The sequence below is a fragment of the Calliphora vicina genome, chromosome 4, assembly GCF_958450345.1.
Source record: "Calliphora vicina chromosome 4, idCalVici1.1, whole genome shotgun sequence".
In the NCBI taxonomy this organism is placed as follows: domain Eukaryota; kingdom Metazoa; phylum Arthropoda; class Insecta; order Diptera; family Calliphoridae; genus Calliphora; species Calliphora vicina.
The window spans coordinates 98,521,515-98,541,714 of NC_088783.1; the positions used below are offsets into that span (position 1 = coordinate 98,521,515).

At 30.3% G+C, this 20,200-nt stretch overlaps 1 protein-coding gene across 1 annotated transcript; it reads left to right on the forward strand.

Moving 5' to 3' along the window:
- Positions 1-1,788: 1,788 nt before the first annotated feature.
- Positions 1,789-19,990, forward strand: LOC135957681 (retinoblastoma family protein-like). The gene is made up of 15 exons (XM_065508468.1): positions 1,789-2,193; positions 2,346-2,488; positions 2,559-2,747; positions 2,822-3,173; positions 3,241-3,397; positions 16,639-16,673; positions 16,739-16,890; positions 16,972-17,504; positions 17,570-17,665; positions 17,736-17,830; positions 17,902-18,078; positions 18,149-18,269; positions 18,841-18,932; positions 19,184-19,351; positions 19,411-19,990. Exons 1-15 carry the CDS (start codon positions 2,053-2,055, stop codon positions 19,558-19,560), a joined length of 2,601 nt encoding a protein of 866 aa, XP_065364540.1. The 5' UTR covers positions 1,789-2,052; the 3' UTR covers positions 19,561-19,990.
- The last annotated feature ends 210 nt before the right edge of the window (positions 19,991-20,200 follow it).

Below are 20,200 nucleotides of genomic sequence, written 5' to 3' on the forward strand. Positions count from 1 at the left end.
AAATTATCGTAAGCGACATTTTCAAAGTTTTGTTTTATTGCAAAAATTAAAATTTTATGGACCGACTGATGTTTTAGCTTTCTCAGAATATCAAAATTGTTAATAACTTCAAAATTATAGGGGTAATCGTAAGTCAATGTTTACATTTTACAGTAAACGAATTTTATCGTAAGCGACACATAGTGGTATAGAAAAAACAGGGAAATAAATCTGTAACTTCTAAATGGTTAGATTGGTTTGAATGAAATTTCACATGCGCAAAGAAGAAGTGTTCTCGAGTTTAAGTTCTGAACGTGGATCTCATTTACCCACCAGGGCCGCCACCAAGGGTCCTCAAAGTAGGACACCTCAGGTATATTACATTTTTAAAATGATCCTATTTCTTCGTTTGTGATCCGATTTCAAAACAATTACACACATAAAATCTTTTCATCGAGTGCTACAAAAGACCTAGTCGTAGGTCAATTGTCTCTTATAGCTTAGGAGATATTCGCATTTGAAAATTAAATTTTCAACATTTTTATCCAACCTACTCCAGTTTTTTGATAACAGCGTATCCACATATTTTCTGATTTTCTCCAGTTTTCCTTCATTGGACTAACAACATACGTATGTGTCAAATAAGAAAAGAACTGTTTACAAATAATGACTAAGTCCAAAGCTATATGCATTTGAATTTAAACATTTTTGAAAAGCCGATTTTTCGCTAATTTTTTGGGAAAAAATTACTTTTTTTCTTTTTAAGTTATCGCAAAAAAATTTCTAAGAGGATGTATAAGGAATTTATACTTTCTGAAAGCTAAGTTTTCATAAAATATTTTGAATGAAAAAAAAAAAAAAATTTTGTTACCAAGGGACCAGGTCCATTCAAAAAACACCTATTTTTTATGTAAAATTAAACTTTAGGCCTAAAATTCTCAAATCGCATATTCGATATTAAAATATAATAACCGATTTTAGATGGCCCAATATGCTTTTAATTAAAGGATTCCGATAACTTCGACCCTGGTATGGATATTATAGCCAAAAAACTACAAATTTCCATTTTTGGGATTTTTCAACACTTTTTTGGGAATTGCGGGATTGCTGATAATAAATTTCAAAATTCGTTTTTATTTTTTCATTTTGGTATAAATCAAGATCAGCGAAACAGCTTGCATTTTTATAATTTCTTTGGTGTTGATAGCTTTCATAATTAGAAGCACTAAAACGTTAATATTTTTCCCTGCTCTCTCTTAGTTTAAGAGTTATATGAATTTAAAGTCAATACATATAATAGTACATTTCTCATATGTTTGGAAAACAAACTGATCGTTATGGGTATCATTGAATAGTGCTTCACAATACCTTTAATATGATATATAATATGGTACAGTTTATTAATATTGTGAACCAAAAATTCCTTTTTGATTTTATATGACAGTACTTCAGAAAATTTTGATATACAGAAAAAGTGATTTTAGCGAAGCCGGTGTTCGATACACCCCAGAGTTAAAAGTCCCTTCACCCGGCCAAAGGCCGGCAATACAGAAAATGTGAATATTAACAGAAAAAAAATTATGAAAATACAAACTGTTACGCGGATCTTGATTTGTTCCCTTTTTTTTATTTTATCAAGTCTGCAAAATAAAAATCGTTCCGCTCTTATTGTGTTTATGCTTTTGCGAACATGAAATAAATTAATGTACAAATTATTCGAGTCACCCTGTTTATATTCTTCCCATTCGATATCAGTTGCACAACCATGTATTATTATTATTATTGTATTCGCGCCTTTTTCTTTGTGACATTTGTTTTTCTTTAAGGGAGGCGAAATAAAAAAAAAAATTTTGTGTGTTATTCCAAAGAATCGTCTTATTTTTAGGCCAATTTTGGTCGTGTAAATGGTGAAATAATTAAAAACAAAAAAATAAATATTTAAGATATAGACGACAAAAAAACTGGCAAACAATTGCATCTTCAATGTATTAATCCAAGTTAAAATTGACCGAAACCCAAAAAAGTGTTAATTTTCTAACCAGATATAATATCGAAAGAGACCAACTTATAACTATGACCCAATCTCGTGAAGATGGCATTGAACCAATACGTTCAAAGTATGAAGATTTGTGTCGTGAGCTTAATATGGACAGGGAGACAGAGGAATTGTCATGGAAAAAATTTATTGAAATTTCTCAAAAATATTCTCTAGAGGTAAGTGCAGCTGGGAGTTATGTATGTACATACATATATAAATGTAAATATATATGTGTTCCTTTATTGGAAGCCATAGATTAACAATATTTTTTCACATTTCTTGAGTATTGTGTTGTAATTGTTGTTAAATTTTTCATGGACATACAAAGGGAGATAATTTACATTGGTTTTGTTGTGCATTGTATGCGGCATGTAGAGGATCTTATACGCCCACTGTAGGAGGTGGTTCCAATGACGTGGTGCTGGGCAACTGTATATCAGTTATTAAACTTTTGCGTAGTTGTAGTATGAGGTATGTAGTACAAAGAACTTTCCGAACTGAATTGCTGTGAATAAGTATCTCGGGCTAATTACGATTTTAGTATACTTGAGTTTACATCGAAGATGAGAAAGTGGCATGACATGGCGAAACTGCCGGAATCATTCCTAAACCAAATCAATAAAATGGAACGCAGCTATAGCATCACCTCAAACGTCTTCATGCGTTACAGCGACATATTCGAGCAGCTTTTTATGCCACCCCCAAATGAGAAGAAAAATTGCAAATTCAGGTACATTGCAATTTGTCATGATAATAATTTAAAGTGCATATTTATTTACGTTAAAATCTTATACCCATCTGTAGATCAGCCAAGTGTCCATATGGAAAGCTATTCGAAATATGCTGGTGTTTATATCTTTGTGCTAAAAATGAAAATCCCGTTAGCCAAGTTACCGATATAGTAATGTCGTTTCATCTTCTTATCTGTTGCATTGATTTGATTTACAAAAATGTCTTGGCTGAAAATCCAGATCTCATTAACACCAAATTTGTGGGCACTCCCTCCAAATGGGGCAAGCCAGACTTTGATGGCAGGGTACTAAAGGATTATTGTATTATAGAACCTTTATGCAATATGTCAAATGCATCGCCACATGACGCTAAAAATATGAAGGACACTTTTAAGCGTATTATTAAAAAGTTTTTAGAGACTAATGTAAGTTTTGCGTTTTATTTCTTAGAATTTCTTTTTACATACAATCAACATATTTTTTTTCATCTAGACTTTGTATGGCAGTGAGGAAACACTAGTGTCAAACAAAAATTTCGAACGAAATTTAAGATCTCTTAAGGGAGCCTATGAACAGTACGTATTAAATATGGCCGAATTGGATGAGAGAATTCTATTAGACTATCGTAAGATTAGCAACAACAGTTCACGTAAGTAAACTATTTTGGCTTTTAAGAACTCGGTTTATGTTACATACAGCTGCGGTCAAAATAATAGCACCACGACATTCATATTGTTATATTAAAATATTACGTAAAAACTGTTAAATTAATTTTTGTTGTTTTTGTATTAATTTATGCTTAATTCCATAAACTTTCAAACATTAAAAATAATTTTGAAAATTAGAAGCAAATTTTAAAGAAAAACAACATAATATATAACTACCTACGAAATTCATCAGTCAAAAAAATAGCACCAAGATAGAAATCGATTAAAATAAACAAAAATTAACCAGGACAAAATTTAATTTAGTAACAATTATTATGGTTTGTAACGTTCTTAACACGTTATTATTAAAAGTAAAATTTTGTTTTCGTATTTTTTGGCAAAAAAGAGACCAAAAATAAAGATAAAGATTCTAAAATTTTGTATCCAACTTGTATGCCAAATATATTTTTTCATTCCCCAAAATAAATTCTTAAATATTTTTGGTTTCCTTTTACCCTTTTTGTGACTCTTGGCCATCTAGTTTTAATATAATTATGTTTGGGGATATCGCATCCTGTGCCACGACATTGACCTTTTAGCTTGAATCCCAAATTTATATCAATTTATTATTCCATAGATCATTCCTAGGGTCATAATTTCTTTGATTTATATCTGAGTATGATTTTATCAATATATTTTATCATATAATATTGAATTATTTATTCCACATATTCAATATATTCTTCGAATGTTATAGTAGAAAAACCACGATCAAATTATAAGTTTAAAATCTGTGTGTTTTTAAGAAAAGATGAATATATTATCTTAAATTTTAGTTGAAATTGGATTCGGAGGACATTCTATAGAAGTCTGATATCAAACAATATAATTTGTTTAATTATTTGACCAAGAAGTTTTTTGGTACTTGAATGTTGAAAAATGGTAATGTGACTTTGGAAATTTTACCTTTAATAGAGGATGTTATATTGTTATTGGTGAAACTTTTCTTGGATTTAAATAATTTAAATTTTGTTCTTGTAATGGTCAGCGAATAACTGCAACACTAGTCGCCACTTTTGACCACCGTGCAGAACATAAATGCATGATTTTCGAAACGGTGGACCAAGAGTGTTATGATTAAAAACGATAAGCGGTTTCGCAACCTGAAATTTATATTTTTATTTCAACGCAATGTTTTTTTAAAACCATTTCTAAATATCTATAAATAGTTTTTTTTTCTGAATTAAGCTAATTGTATGTTTAGAAATCATAATTTTTGAAACTAGAGCTCACATACAAAACTTTTTTTGTTACTAAAAAATTTGAAAAGTAAAATTAATTTTTTTGTTTTAAATTTATTCATTTCGATATAAATTAATTCAAATTATAATATTATGGCGATTTTTTAAATCGAAAACATAAATATTCTATATTTTTTCGACAATTTCTTACGATGGTGCTATTATTTTGACTGCACAAAATCTGGGTATTTTTCAAAAATACTTTACTCATAGAAGAAATAGAGATTAATTAACGATATACTATAAATATTTAATTAAAATTACTATGAAAATAAAAATATTTTCCATGTTGATTGCTTTAAGGTTCTGTGGTGCTATTATTTTGACCGGCACTGTATGTACAATTGAGAAGCGATTGGAAAAATATTATGAACATTTTAAACAAATGATGTACATATGTATTTAAGATAATAATTTTTTTCTGATCTTGAAATTGAAGTGTGTATCTTTATAGAAACATGTGTGATGAAAGGTAGATCTGTTGAGACTGCTTTACATTCGCTTGTGGGATTCGTAGAAAAATCACTCGAGCATAAGGAATATGCATTGGTGGCCTTCTTGGATATTGAGGGGGCCTTTAACAATGTGACGCCAGAGACGATCCTTTCGGCTCTAGGTGGTCTGGATATAGATCAATCTATTATCTGCTTCATAGGTAGACTTCTGACTAATAGAGTCATTATCTCTTCTATGGGAACTGCTACTATTTTTAGATTAGCGAGCCGGGGCACTCCACAGGGAGGGGTTTTATCTCCACTCTTGTGGAATCTTGCCATCAATATGTTACTCATGAAATTAGATTCCATGATGTGCAAAACTGTTGCATATGCTGATGATGTTGCCGTAGCTGTTTCTGGAAAACACTTGGACACATTATCACAATGCCTGCAAACTTCACTCAGTACACTCAGCCAGTGGAGCACTGCAAGTGGACTAGGTGTGAACCCTGGGAAAACGGAGCTTGTGCTGTTCTCCAGAAGGTACAAAATCCCTCCGTTCCCATTACCGCGCCTTAACGGTGTGGAACTTAAACTCTCGGATAGTGCTAAGTATCTGGGAATTATACTAGACTCTAAGCTATCCTGGAGCCTTAATATTCATGCGAGAGCGTCCAAGGCGGCTGTCGCTATCTATGCCTGCAGAAGGGCCATTGGGAGTACCTGGGGAATAAGCCCTAGGAATGCGAAATGGCTTTTCGATATGGTGGTCAAGCCCATGCCTGCAGAAGGGCCATTGGGAGTACCTGGGGAATAAGCCCTAGGAATGCGAAATGGCTTTTCGATATGGTGGTCAAGCCCATACTAATGTATGGAGCACTAGTTTGGTGGAAGGCTCTAAGTAAATCCACCTACTGTGGGATAATTGAGAGAATCCTGCGAATATCCGCACTAATGATCACGGGTGCGCTGCGCAGTACTCCGTCTCGTGCTCTGTTTGTAATGATGCACTGGCTACCTGCTGATCTGATGGCAAAACAATTGGCCATAAATTCGGCGGTTAGGTTAAGTACTGTTGGAGCATGGAGGTCTAGTTGTACTGGCCATGCGTCTATTTTGGGCGGTATATCTTATATACCTGCTAATATTGACTACTGCACTCCCTTACCCTTTATTGACAGACGCTTCTCTGTGTCATTGACGGGCGGGTCTCATTCTTCCATGGACACGTTTGTCATATACACAGATGGCTCTAAGTCTGCGGATGGGGTGGGTGGAGGCTTCTATATTCCCCATCTTCAGAAGAGGGTGTGTTTCAGGCTACATGATCAATGTAGTGTAATTCAAGCTGAGATTTCAGCGATCAAAAGGGCGGTACACTGGATGAAGTACTATAGGCTATTTGGTGTGAATATCCGAATCTGTACCGACAGTAAGCCTGCTATCAAATCCCTATCTGGCGTCTACTCGACATCCAGATTGGTACATGAATGCCGGGTATCTCTTAATGAGATGGCGAGACATTCTAACCTGGAGTTATTCTGGGTGCCTGGTCACTCTGGTGTACCTGGCACTGCTATTGCGGATGAACTGGCCAAAAGAGGCTCTCGCCTACAAATTGACGAGATCGATAACTTGGTCGGTTCACCGCTGTCTTGCTGTAAGTCAATCATACAGCGTAAATTATTTGAGTCTGCTCAAATCAGATGGTCTAACTCGACAAACTGCACGATATCGAGACTCACCTGGCCCGTTTATGACCATCGTAGGTCAATGTCCCTCACGGGGCTACCTCGGGCTAGGCTTCGAGCTCTGATGTCAGTGCTCACGGGGCATTGCTTGATAGGTGAGCATGCTAGGAGAATGAATACTCCATATAATGACTTCTGTAGAAGTTGCCATGATGAAGACGAGAATGAGACGATTGAACATCTCCTCTGTCTTTGCCCTGCCTTAGCAGGGGTGCGGACTGCGACAATAGGTAGTCCATTTTTGCACGGCCTAGCGGATCTATCTACTCTTGATATCAGGAGGATGGATTCGTTCATTCGTGCGTCAGGTTGGTTCGGCATTGAACCCAGTTCTGACATGTGAAGAATCTCTTGAGGTTCTGAGCATGATCGTTAGGGTAACACAAAGGGACCAATTTCATGGACCCAAGTGAGCTGGCTGATAACTAGCTGCCTTCATAACCTAACCTAACCTAAACATGTGTGAAAATATTTAATATTCAAAAATCAATATCCACAAAAAGAAATTTCTTCTAAAATTTATTTCAAAATTATAGCTCTTTTAGATACATACTTATTTTCTTTACTAACTGAAACATATGTTGGAGAAATGTATTATCTAAGCACGATATACATACATACTATGGGCGCCAAAAGTGAGTAAACTCCAGTGAATTATATTATTTTTTTTAGATAATAAAAAACATTAAAATTCGACATAAACCTTTTTTTCAGAACCGAAACTAGTATTCGGTCTAGTCTGCAACAAACCGAAACTTTTAAATTTTAATCGATTTTTATTATCTTAAACAAAATTAAATAATATACTGGTGTTTACTTACTCATGCTTATTGCCAGTAAAGTGCGGTTTAGCTGACCGTTGAAGGAATGTAACCGTTATGTTGACTTAACGTAAGACTTTAGTGTAATTATAGAAAATTAAAAATGTGTAACATTAATTTTACATAACAATCAAATCGAATATTTTTTTATGCACACAAAAAAATAATCGAGGCTATATTAACTAAGCTTGCATAGTTAATTTCTTTTTATATGAAAACTAAAAACTAAGTTTTATTATCTATGCCAATAGGTAATTCAAACTATACTCTTTACCTAAAAACTTTGTTAATATAACTATTGGAATTAGTAATTTGATATTTGGTATCTTCTTCGAAGTTTTTTTGTTTATTTTATTGTCAATTGAAAATATTTTTGGTGCAAAAGGGTATGTATGAAATTATCTAAAATTTTAGTTATATTAACTAAGAAACTTTGCAAATGCCATTCTACCCTTGCGCTTAGTTAAATTTATACCATATTTTTAGATAATAAAATATAAAACCTATATATTTTGTGCTTTCTTGGAAAAAGAAGCATTTTTATATATTTAAAAAGTTTTTAAAATCAAAATTGTTAGACGATGTCACGTAAAAACGTTAGGGAAATTTACTGTTATCTAATGTTACATTACAATATATCACTAAAACTATTCCGACTACTTTACACATAACAAAAATAATCAGCAATTTCGTTAAATATTCAGTACGTTACAGTTGGCTAAAGCTGCCCACACACGGGTGATTTGTGAGTGTGATTTGTTCGTGATCGACTTGTTAAAATCACAAGTAATTGAAAATTTTCAATCACAAATCAGTCGAACAAATCATTCCGTGTGTGGCCAGCTTAATTCAGTCTTAATAACATAGTGATACAAAATTGAACGAACAAAATATGCAGAGTTCTCATGTAGCAATTCTGTTTTGCATCGATCACTATTTTAAAATTTATTTATTTTCAACAACCTAGCCTTATTGGCCATAACCGGTTATAAATTTCTACTTAAAAAAATATCGATATATTTAAAGTTAAAATTTCAATACATAAAAAATATGTTCTTTGGAAACTAATTTTCGATTAGAGAATGTGTTATATTTTGGGATAAAGCAAAAATTTCAATATAGAGAGAGTTTTCCAAAAATTTTAACAAAATGTTTAGATATTTATAGGATCCTTGAAAATGATTTTGAAAGAGTTCTAGATAACCTATTTGATATTGCACATGAAAATGGTAGAATAGAAGCAGATAAAATGTTTTTTAAGCTACAGAGATAGAGCCGGGTAGACCAAGTGCTTTGCTGATGTAGACGATAATTTGGCAGACAAAGAAGAAATGTTATTGGACGAAGAGAGAAGGAAATTATATTATTCAGGCGGTCGTAGAATTACTGGGTCTGAGCTGCGATGTATTTTCCATATATAAATCTTCAATTCAGCGAATTAGTGCACATATGAGAATACCCAGAGCAGAAACTATTAAATATGAGTTCAAGGACAACTTGCCTAACGTTGTAACCGTCCATTGGAATGATCCGAGTTCACTCGGCCAAGGGCTGACAACTCAGCAATCACTGTTGCTGCTACAACAACAACGATAAACTATTACTTAACTTAGATGTGAGAAGCCGAGAAGAGGAGTGGCTGCCAATTACAATTTCGTATAGCGACAAGGAACAACATCTTGCAGTTCCAAAACTTTATCTGGAAAAATTCAATAAAGAGCTATAAGAACTTTCCTCTATGATGATTGGAATTTTATTTACAAGGTGCAAATGATTTGTTGTGATTAGGGTTTTTAATTTCCCGACCTTTTTTGATACCCGGGAATCGGGATAATTTGTTTCTAAATTCCCGGCTATTCCCGAAATATATAATAATACTGAAAATTAGGAATATTATAGCAAAATTTCATATAAAAACTTAGTGTTATAATCATTATATAAAGAGCTTCGTATTAATTAATTAAATTTGAGTTAAATTCACTAAAATCTTAACGCGTAATTAAAAAATGTCAGCCTTTCATTCCATAAATCCATTCCCAGTATCTAATTCTTTAGCTTCATTTAAATTTAATTAATTTTGCAGTTAATTAATAACAGAATTTATTCAAACTTTGAATGATTAAATTTTTGTTGATTCAAATCTACTACAAATATTATTATAATGGTAATTATTCCCCAGCGGAGTTAAAATTACGTTTAGCAATTGCAATATCGTCTATTATTGCAAATTTATAAACATTTATCTAAAAAATTGTTTTTTTTTAAGATAAAATGTAAAAAGAATACCTTAAAATAGGTTTAAAATAGGGTCGAAGCAATTTTAAAATTCGTTTATTTAACAACATTTGAAATATGTATTTTAAGCTAAAATACGTTTATGAATACAATTTTAAGGAATTTTGCTTAAAAATGCCTGTTTAAAATTTTTATGAATATAAATTGCAGTAAAAACATTTTTTTTAATAAAATAAATGGCTTAAAATTTAGGGTGTTATAAAAATTTACAATAAAAAATGTTTGCCTGTATCAACCAGATCAGTTGCGACTGACGGAGGATTAATGGAGCTTGTGATCTCTTGGAACAAAGTTTAGATATAGACTTTGTGATTTTCAATTGTCGTCATCGTTCTTAAAAGTGTATATAAAGCCTAGATTAAGCAATTGATTGTATCTCCAGAAATACCACCCTTTAAAACAGATCAGAGACAATTTGAAAAACATAGATTCAAATAAGACTGAACCTTGAATCGGTTTTGTTAAAAAGCACATTTCTGACGCAACAATTTTATCTCTCTTAAAGTATTATAAATCTACACTTGGAAAACATTTTTGTCAGAGACGATTACCGTGAATTACCGTAATAGAACTATGCATATTTTTTTTGAATGGCAATCCAAAGAAGAATATTGAAATGAAACCCCCTGGTGCTACACATCAAACAAGATGGATGGCCAGAGCGAATTACTCCTTAAAAATATGTTTGCTTCAGTCTCAGCTGCAAATGATAAAAATGCTCTGCAGGACATTTGCTTATTTTTGCTCAAATTTACAGATTCTATAAAAACATCTAATCAGAATTTGCGTTTTTTGTAAGCGTTAAAAGTCTATAATAAAGTAGACAAAACAATTAAAAAAAAAACATTGGAAAAAAAATAAATTTTGTTGACCTAAAATATTTAAAATTTTTATTTTGAAGTATAATTTGGTGAAGGGTATATATGATTCGGCACAGCCGAATATAGCTCTCTTACATGTTTAAGTATGAGAAAATTTTAGGAAAACTCAAAGAACTAAATTTTACTGCTTTTTTCACTTCTCCTTTTTCTTAATAAGAGAAAGAGCTAACAACACTGCCTCCTTTTCACTTCTCAATTTTTTAACTTAACCTACGCTTAAACTTTAGAAGGTTCCTAATTAGTGGTATGTATATGTGTTTGCTCTGTGATATAATTTAGTCGTGTCTGATAATATCAAATGGTTAATTTTTTTTTAATTTGCACAGGACAACGTATGTCGGGTCAGCTAGTTTTTAATAAAACAAATTCTTTAACTTCATGTATCTGTACTAAGTACAACACAATTTTTATCCAGTTGGAAGAAAGTAATCAAAAAAGTACCAATGATAAATTTTTAGCTTTTTGGGCCTTTAATTTTATATTTACCATATCACTGGCTTAACATGCGAAAGCTCCAAGTCCATATTTTAAAATTTTACAGGAGAGACAAAAAACAATCAAACTTTTTTTTGCGTAATCATTTTTGAATTCTGTAAATGCAATTTTTGTTTGCTTTCTATGTGCGTAAAACAACACCATTAATTTACAGCTTCCATTAACATTAAAAAGAGGTTTTAAATATTTATATTGATTCCAGTGAAAAAAAGTAAATAAAACTCTTTAATTAAATTTTTTTTTAATAAAACAAAAAAATCTTAATAATATTCACATTCTGAAAATAAATTGTAGTATTCAATAGAAAAACCCTTTATCAGTTCTGTTTACTTAATGGTCAACTTTCATTTCCCATTGGAATTGTTGAGGCTGGTTTTTCTTGTTGCACAGTGTTGTCAGAGTTACATTGTGAAATTTTATGGGTATAATTTTTGTGGAAGATCTTAACCTACTCCCATTAAAAGTCAATTTGACCTTTTTGTCGAGAAAATCAAAAAAGTCCTTTCGAAAATGACATTTAAATATTTAGTGGGGGTCACCAAAGTTGTAAATAAAGCTATAGCAAATTGTAAGTCTTCGTACTTTCTGGTCGTTATTTTTCTTCTTTCCTGACGAAGTTGGTGTAAATACGACCACTCCAGTGCTACTACATTTCTTTTTATTTTTTGGAGGAGATTTTTTTTTTTTGGAAAATAGTTTTTTGAATAATTTACATATATAATATATCAAATGAAAGGTATATCAAAAGCCTTTCCAAATAAATATAACCCCTTTTGAAGAGAATATGTAAATAAAATATCTAGATAAATGTAGTGTATAGTAGGGTGACCGGTTTTTAATATCCGGTTATAACCGGTTTTTTGGCTAAGGTCGGTTTCGGTTTTTTTGAAAAGCTCACATTTCGAATATCGAAGAAACCGGGTTTTTCTCCTCGAATAGCCGGTTTTTTCTAAAAGTGTGTTTTTATGAGTTTTAGTCAGAGACCGAAAATAACGGGTTCACTTTCATTTCAATAATAATTTTTTTGTGATATATCGCTAAGAGAGTGATTTATTCGAGAACATTTTAGGTTTGGGGTTGAGAGAAACAGAAAAGAAACAAACACAAATAATCTGGATGAGTGATTTATAATATATTTTTTTCGTAAAACATGGAAAATAAATCGCAAAAATGCATTTGATGCAAATCAACGCTTAAATATATAAAATTTATCAAAAGATTATAACAATTTAAAAAAAATTCTCATTTCTGTTACTCAGACTTCATTACTTCATACCAGGGATGTTAAAGTTGGTACAATTCTACTTTTTTGGTACATTTTGACCTTCTAAAGTACCGTGGTACTACCGCGACGCATTTGGTACAATTTGAACATGTTTTTCTCCTCTTTGAATTTTTAGTATAGCAAACAAATTATTGCGTCCATTTCATTGCATTTGTGGCAAATGAGAAAATATTTTTTTATTTTCAAAATATAATAAAAACTAAGGAAAGAAACAGACTACATTATCAAGTCTCATACAGACAAAAGATTGGTTAAGATCGACAAATTCATGCTGCTATAATGTAAAACTTCCAAATAGTTTATTAACTAAACAAATAAGTGTCTGATTTTGAACTCATATATTCAGAAGACTTATTATAAATTTTTTTTAGACGTTTCTCCACATAATTAATCCATTTTATATATATCATACGAAAAACTAAAATTTTGTGAAAATGAGCGAATTCACTTAATTTTGAATAAATTCAAAAAGAATCAACCGATTTTTAGGATCGATATCTCATTTTTTTCCTATTACATGTGGCTTTGTGATAAAGCAGTAAATCTACACAATTTCAGCCGTTTTCGATTTTTCTAAAACAAAAAAATTTGCTAATTTCACGTAAAAAATATATTTTTTTCTTCAATTTGTTATTATAACTCCGAAACTACCGAGCCGATTGAAACGCAATATAAATTTTTACATAGCATGGGGAATATGTCTTCAAAATTCAATCAATCGAAAGAAGAACATTAACTACTCAATTTTATGTATACCAAACGAAAAACTAAAATTTTGTGAAAATGAGCGAATTCACTTGATTCTGAATAAATTCGAAAATAATCCATAAATTTTTATGGAAAATATCTCATTTTGTTCCTATTACAGTGGCTTTGTGATAAAGCAATAAATATACACAATTTCAGCCGTTTTCGATTTTTCATGATTTTTTAAAACAAATAAATTAGCTATTTTCACGTAAAATTTTGTTTTTTACTTCAATTTGTTATTATAACTCCGAAACTACTAAGCCGATTGAAACGCAATATATAAATTAATTAATGATTATGTAAATCTCAACTTTTATTTTAATAACATCGGACTAATCTTTTTTGAGTTATAATTAATTTAAAAAAATTAATGATTTTTAAAAAAATTTATAATTTTACTTAAAAATTAAAAAAAAAACCTATCCATAGAATTGAACAATTTTACCATTTTTGTACCTATGTAGGTAGCCATGATGCATCAATCTATATAGTTGTTAGTCAAGCCTTTTTTTGCTGTTGACCTGTGTAATGTATGTTTATGTTAAGTTTTGTTTTTTTGTGTACAATTGAATTTTTATGTAATTTGTTTGAAGTTTTAATATATTAAAAAAAATGGTGCCGCGTAGGTCCAAAAAGTACAATTTTTTTTTGGAGACTGGTACAAAATTGAAAACCCCATTTAACATCAGTGCTTCATACTTATCATATTATTTCCATAATTTGTTAAAAATTACTAATAATATGTTATTGTATGTAAATAAAAGAGAAAGTAAGTTATTAAGAACAAGAACAAATTAATTGTTTATCTCACACCAAACCATTAAAAAACCACAAAAACGAATAAAGGTCATACCAAACTGTTATTTTCAGTGATTTATTTTTATCACAAAAATATAAATCACAATTTGGGTTTTTTGGTATATGGACGAGTTATTTTCGATCTCTGGTTTTAGTGTATTAAAAACTTTAAAAAATATTCAAAATCAAAAAAAAAAAATTAAAACAAATACTCCATCTATTTTAGAAGACTTTATATTTAGAAAATCATACAAGTGATTTGGAAAGCCTGAAAAATTAATTAATGCTTTGTTTTCTATATGTCCTAAAAAATACACCAAGTAAAAGATAATTTTCAATGTCTAGTTTTATAAAAAAAGTCGAGATACTCCAAAGCATTTAAACTGTGTTTTACTTATTCCTAAGAGATTATTTTTTAGTTGTTGACATTTGAAATTAAATTAAAGCAGGGACATAACTGTTATAACCAATATTCGAAAAAATCCTGAAATAATTGTTTATCAAGAATTTTTGAAAAATGGTCCCTGAATAACAGTTAAAAATAACCAATATTATTTTGGTCTTTGGTAACCATTATAAACGATTTTTATTTCATTTGGTCTTCAATAACCATTATGAAAGATTTTTATTTTTTTAGGTCTTTAATAACCATTATAAAAGATTTTTATTTTTTTTGGTCTTCAATAACCATTATAAAATATTTTAATTTTTTTAGGTCTTTGATAACTATTATTAAAGATTTTTATTTTTTTTGGTCTTCCGTAAACATTATGAGTACCAACAAAGTTTTTTGGTCGCATGGACCTAGTTTTCATGTAATTTAAAATAGACAGAGAAAGATAAATTGGTTCAGAATTTCATAAGAATCAAGAATATTTATGATTATAAACAGTTTTCTTTTAAAATGTGCAATATGTGACAGCTATGACTAATTATGGACCAATCGGCATAAAATTAAGTGACATGTCTTCTGTATATATGAAAGTTATTTGTGCTAAATTTTATTTGAATACCAACTTTTTTAAGAAATCTATACTCGTTAAAATGCTTTTCGGAAGTGGGCCTTGTATGGGAGCTATGACTAATTATGGACCAATCGTCACAAAATTTAGTAGTGAGAGTTCGGCTTATATAAAACTTATTTGTGCTGAATTTGGTTTGGATATCTATATAACTAAGATATTTATGAGGGATTATTTATTTTCAGATAGGACAATCGTTTGGGGGCTAGGAGAAATAATAGACCGATTTTAACCAAATTCAATAGACTTCGTCCTTGGGGCACTATACGCTATATCACTATGGTGGTGTAGGGTATAAATATTTGTAATGGCTGTAGTCTATCGAAGACCAAAAAAATAAAATTTTTTTATAATGGTTATCAAAGACCAAAAAAATAAAAATCATTCATAATGGTTATTGAAGACCAAAAAAATAAAAATCTTTCATAATGGTTATCAGTGACCGAAATAAATAAAAATCTTTCATTATGATTATTGAAGACCAAAAAAAATAAAAATCTTTCATAATGGTTATTAAAGACCTAAAAAAATTTAATTTTTTCATAATGGTTATCATAGACTAAAATTTTTTTGAGTTATTTTTAATTGTTATTACGGGACCTATTTTTTTGCAGTTATTTTTTCTATAACCAATTGCTTATTTAAAAAAAATAACAGTTATTTCGGGTCCCTGAATTAAAGTCATAAAATATCAAAAATATCAACCACTCATTTTTAGAAAAAATGCAATTTCAAAATGGGTAACATTTTACCCGAAGACCTTATGAAGGATAAGAAAAACAGTAGTTCAGCAAGTATGATGAAAAGTGGCAGATATATACATATAAGAGCTACCAATGATATATTGTAGTGCTACCAAAGCTCTGAAAAATGTAACTTAATTGTACGTAACAAAAGACCTTAAGTCCAAACAAGTTTATAGATATTTTTTTGCCAATTTGTTTTTCTAAAAACCTAACATAGTTGTTGACATTTGAAATGAAATAAAATTCATAAAATATCAAAAATGGGTAAAATTTGAACCGAAGACCTTGTGAAGGATAAATTAAATAATCAAAATGGTTTTAATCACTATTATTTTAATAAATAAAACTTTTTTCTTCTTATTTCTAGGCGTTTTAATATTTTTCCAAAAAACCGGTTAACCGGTTATTATAAAAAAACCGAAACCGGTTTATATTAAATTGCAATTTTTCGAAGAAACCGAAAACTGGTTTCTAAAAAATGTCGAAGAATCGATCGCCCTAGTGTATAGCGAATTTTGCATTCCAAAAGTCCTGTTAATCTCATAAATCAACCGTTTTTATTAAAGTCTTTTTGAAACACATTTGTTCGTTAAATAATATTTTAAATTTTTTACTTTTTTGTGGCAAATAATACTCATTTTGTTCTTATTGTTCACTTTAGATGAATCATCTGGCTTGAAAATCGATTTACATCCGGTATGTATACATTTATTAAAATACATTTTCCTGTACATACTAATTTGTTGAAAATACATTTTTAGGACATTAAATCGTTAATGCCTAATACCCCATACACACGCAAAGAGAGTTTACCCAGCAAAGAAGGTGTTTTCGATCCGGTCGCGAATGCTACAAATAATGTAAAGAAATTACGCGAAATATCCACTATTACTGAACCATCCGAATTCATAAGGTAATTGCTTATAGTTTAGATTTTAATTAGTTAATCTAATGAAGATAATGTATTATCAATTTTTAACAAACAAAATATTAGACAAGCTACTGGCGATGATGTTATAAAAAGAATTGACGAGAAATTAATTTTCATGTCCAAGTTGTTCTATAATAAATTTCCCAACAAAGAGGAGTCAGTGAATAAATTCCAATTGGCAAAATCTTTGTATTATTATCTGCTGGATAAGATTTTACATTTTGAAGTAAGAATTAAGCCGATCGATCTCAAGAGCCTTTTTCAGAAGGATAGTTTCAATACAACCTTAATTGCATGCAGTGTTGAGATTGTGCTCGATGCATACGATTCTCCGCTCAAATTTCCATGGATATTAGATTGCTTCAGTATTAATGCCTTTGAATTTTACAAACTAATCGAAATCATTGTGCGTAGTCACGATGGCGTCCTTAACAGAGAGCTAATAAAGCATTTGAATTTAATCGAGGAAACATGCTTAGAATCATTGGCATGGCAAAAATGTTCGCCGTTATGGGAACTAATCAAAAAAGAGCCCACACCCTTGCCAACGTGGTCGGAAGTCAAAGTTGGAAATATTGATAGTAGTGAGCCACAATGTAAGTAATTTTGTAATAAATATGTTTTGCACTTGCTAATTATGTCTATTCCTAAATATGTTTAGTGCAATCACCCATGAATTCAGCATACGATACATTTAGTACATCTACGACTACCATAAGCGAATCTGTTCGTCGAGATTTATTCAACACATCGAAAGGTAATTGTTATAAAATTAATGTTCGCAGAATAAATAAATAAATAATGACATACTTACATAACTATTTTAGAAACCCTACATATTTTGGATAAACCTAATAATGATAATCAAAAACAAATAAATGCTAATAAACGGTCAATACCACTGAAACTTTTCCTAAGAAAGGTAAAGTATTGAAGAGTTTTTTTTTTTTTTGTTTGAATGAAAATCATTTGAAGTAATTTTTACTTTCACAGTTTTATAAACTATCGTGGTTACGCATTAAGGAATTATGCAAAGAACTTGAGTTGGGCGATGAGATGATTTCGAAAATATGGACCCTTTTCGAGTATTCGATAACTCAAAAAACCGAATTAATGCAAGACAGACATCTTGACCAAATTTTCATGTGTGCAATATATCTTTATATTAAAGTAAGATTTAGTAATTTCAATAGCAATACTTAAAGTTGCTGTTATTTTATTTATTTTATGTGTTCTTCAGGTTGGAGAAGTAAATGGCAAACTATTCAGAGACATCATGAAATTTTACAGAAAACAACCGCAGGCTACAAGCAGCATATATAGAGAAGTTTTCATAAAAGTTCTCGAATCCGGCGAGAGAAGTAAGATTCAAATATCACATGTCGTAACATTGTATTCTAATTTTGAGATATCATACATTTTTAAGAGTGTTTTGCATCAGTAATCACAATGGCCTAATTATTTTGTTAAAATTCCAACCCTTTCTGATGCATATATGCGGCTAAAATTTTTAACATTCGATTATACACGAAAAATTATTAAAAATAAGCTTTATTTCACAATTTTAGAATGCGTTAGCAAAATCGAAAAATGCATAAGATGATGTCTTGATGTCTTAAATTTGTATATTTCAAATTCTAAGGTGTCTATGAAAAAATCTTAAAAAAGTGTATTTTTCATATGCTCTAATGCATTTCTGATGCACTTTAATAGTGCCAAATATGGCTTATTTTCCCGGTACTTTCCTATGGAATCATATGATGAAGTCAGAAATATATTCAGCTGTTTTTACTCTGTAGAAAATGTCGCTTAAAACAGTGGATCAGTTGCAGATGAAGAATGCAAAAACATTCTTAAAATATATGATATCACAAAATCAAAATTTTTAAACGAAGCTTAATTAATATATATATAAATATTTCTGTTTTGTAGAATTGGGAGACATAATACAATTTTACAACGAAATTTACATGCAAAAAATGACTCCATATGCATGGAATTTCAGCAGAAAACAAGATAAACCAGTAAGTTCATTGTTTCTAATATTAGTACATACATTTCAGAACTCATATCTAAAATTACTGATATTAAAGTCAAGATTAAAGATATAGCTCAAGTTTCATAGAAATTCGTATGGGTAATTTACTGACACTTATGAATTTTGGGTTTTACCATGGTATTATGCTACTTCACTTAAGTGTGCCCATCAATCCGAAAATCACATCAGATTTAAAAAAAAAATGATTTAGATTGCATTTGTTATTAATATTTTCAGGAACGGGACTTATTATTGTCGCCGCACCCAACAGAAAAACAAACTATTCCAAGACAAATATCGAATAATCACTCGTTGTTTGTTCATTCTATTGAGAAGAATGAACTTGACAAATATACAGCATCTCCAAATCAATTGACATTTCAATTTAGTCGCAGTCCTGGCAAGGTAACTTTTAATATTTTCGTCTGTTTTATATTTTAATAATGAATTGATCATTTTTGTAGGAGCTTGAAAAAATGAGTGCAATAACAAGTAAGGGAAAGCGTGCGTTCACGTTAATTGAATTATCGGACCTGGATAGAAAGAGAGCCAGAGGTTCTGGAAATCACGCTCTATTGAAAATAATGAAAGATAGACAAGAAGAACGCAATTAGGTACATGTACAAAAACTCTTTGTATTTTAGTATATTTATTGACATAATGATTATCCCCTTAGTAGTATAAAATCTCATAAATTTTGTCTTTAATACCATATTTAAGGCGAAAAGCATTGTAATGAAGTTTGTACATATTTAGGGAGCCTTTTTCGCTAATTAAGATCAATAATATTTCATATTCTAATAGTAACATGAGATTTATTAATATGGTCGTTGAGAATTGTTTGCACTCATAATTTATAGTTTTCTTTATTATTTTATTTTAATAAGAAGTAAGAACGTTTTTTACTACATTATTTTAATATTATTTAATTAACTGTCGTATACAAATTATTTGAATTAACAATAGTTGTTTTTACAATAATTTCTTAGAATGAATTACATACATATAATAAATTTATATATGCATATATATTGTATAAACAAATCACTTTCTCCACTCATTATATCCAACGATAATATTGCCAAGCAAACGTAAGTATCCATCAAATCATTACCATGTAGTCCGATTCGGAAAGAACATTTTTAAAATTTTATTAAATTATTTTATTGATTCAGAATTGCAGTAACAATATAGAGAAAATATACAAAAATATATAACTTAAAGTAAGATAATTGCATTGAGCATGGCTTAGAG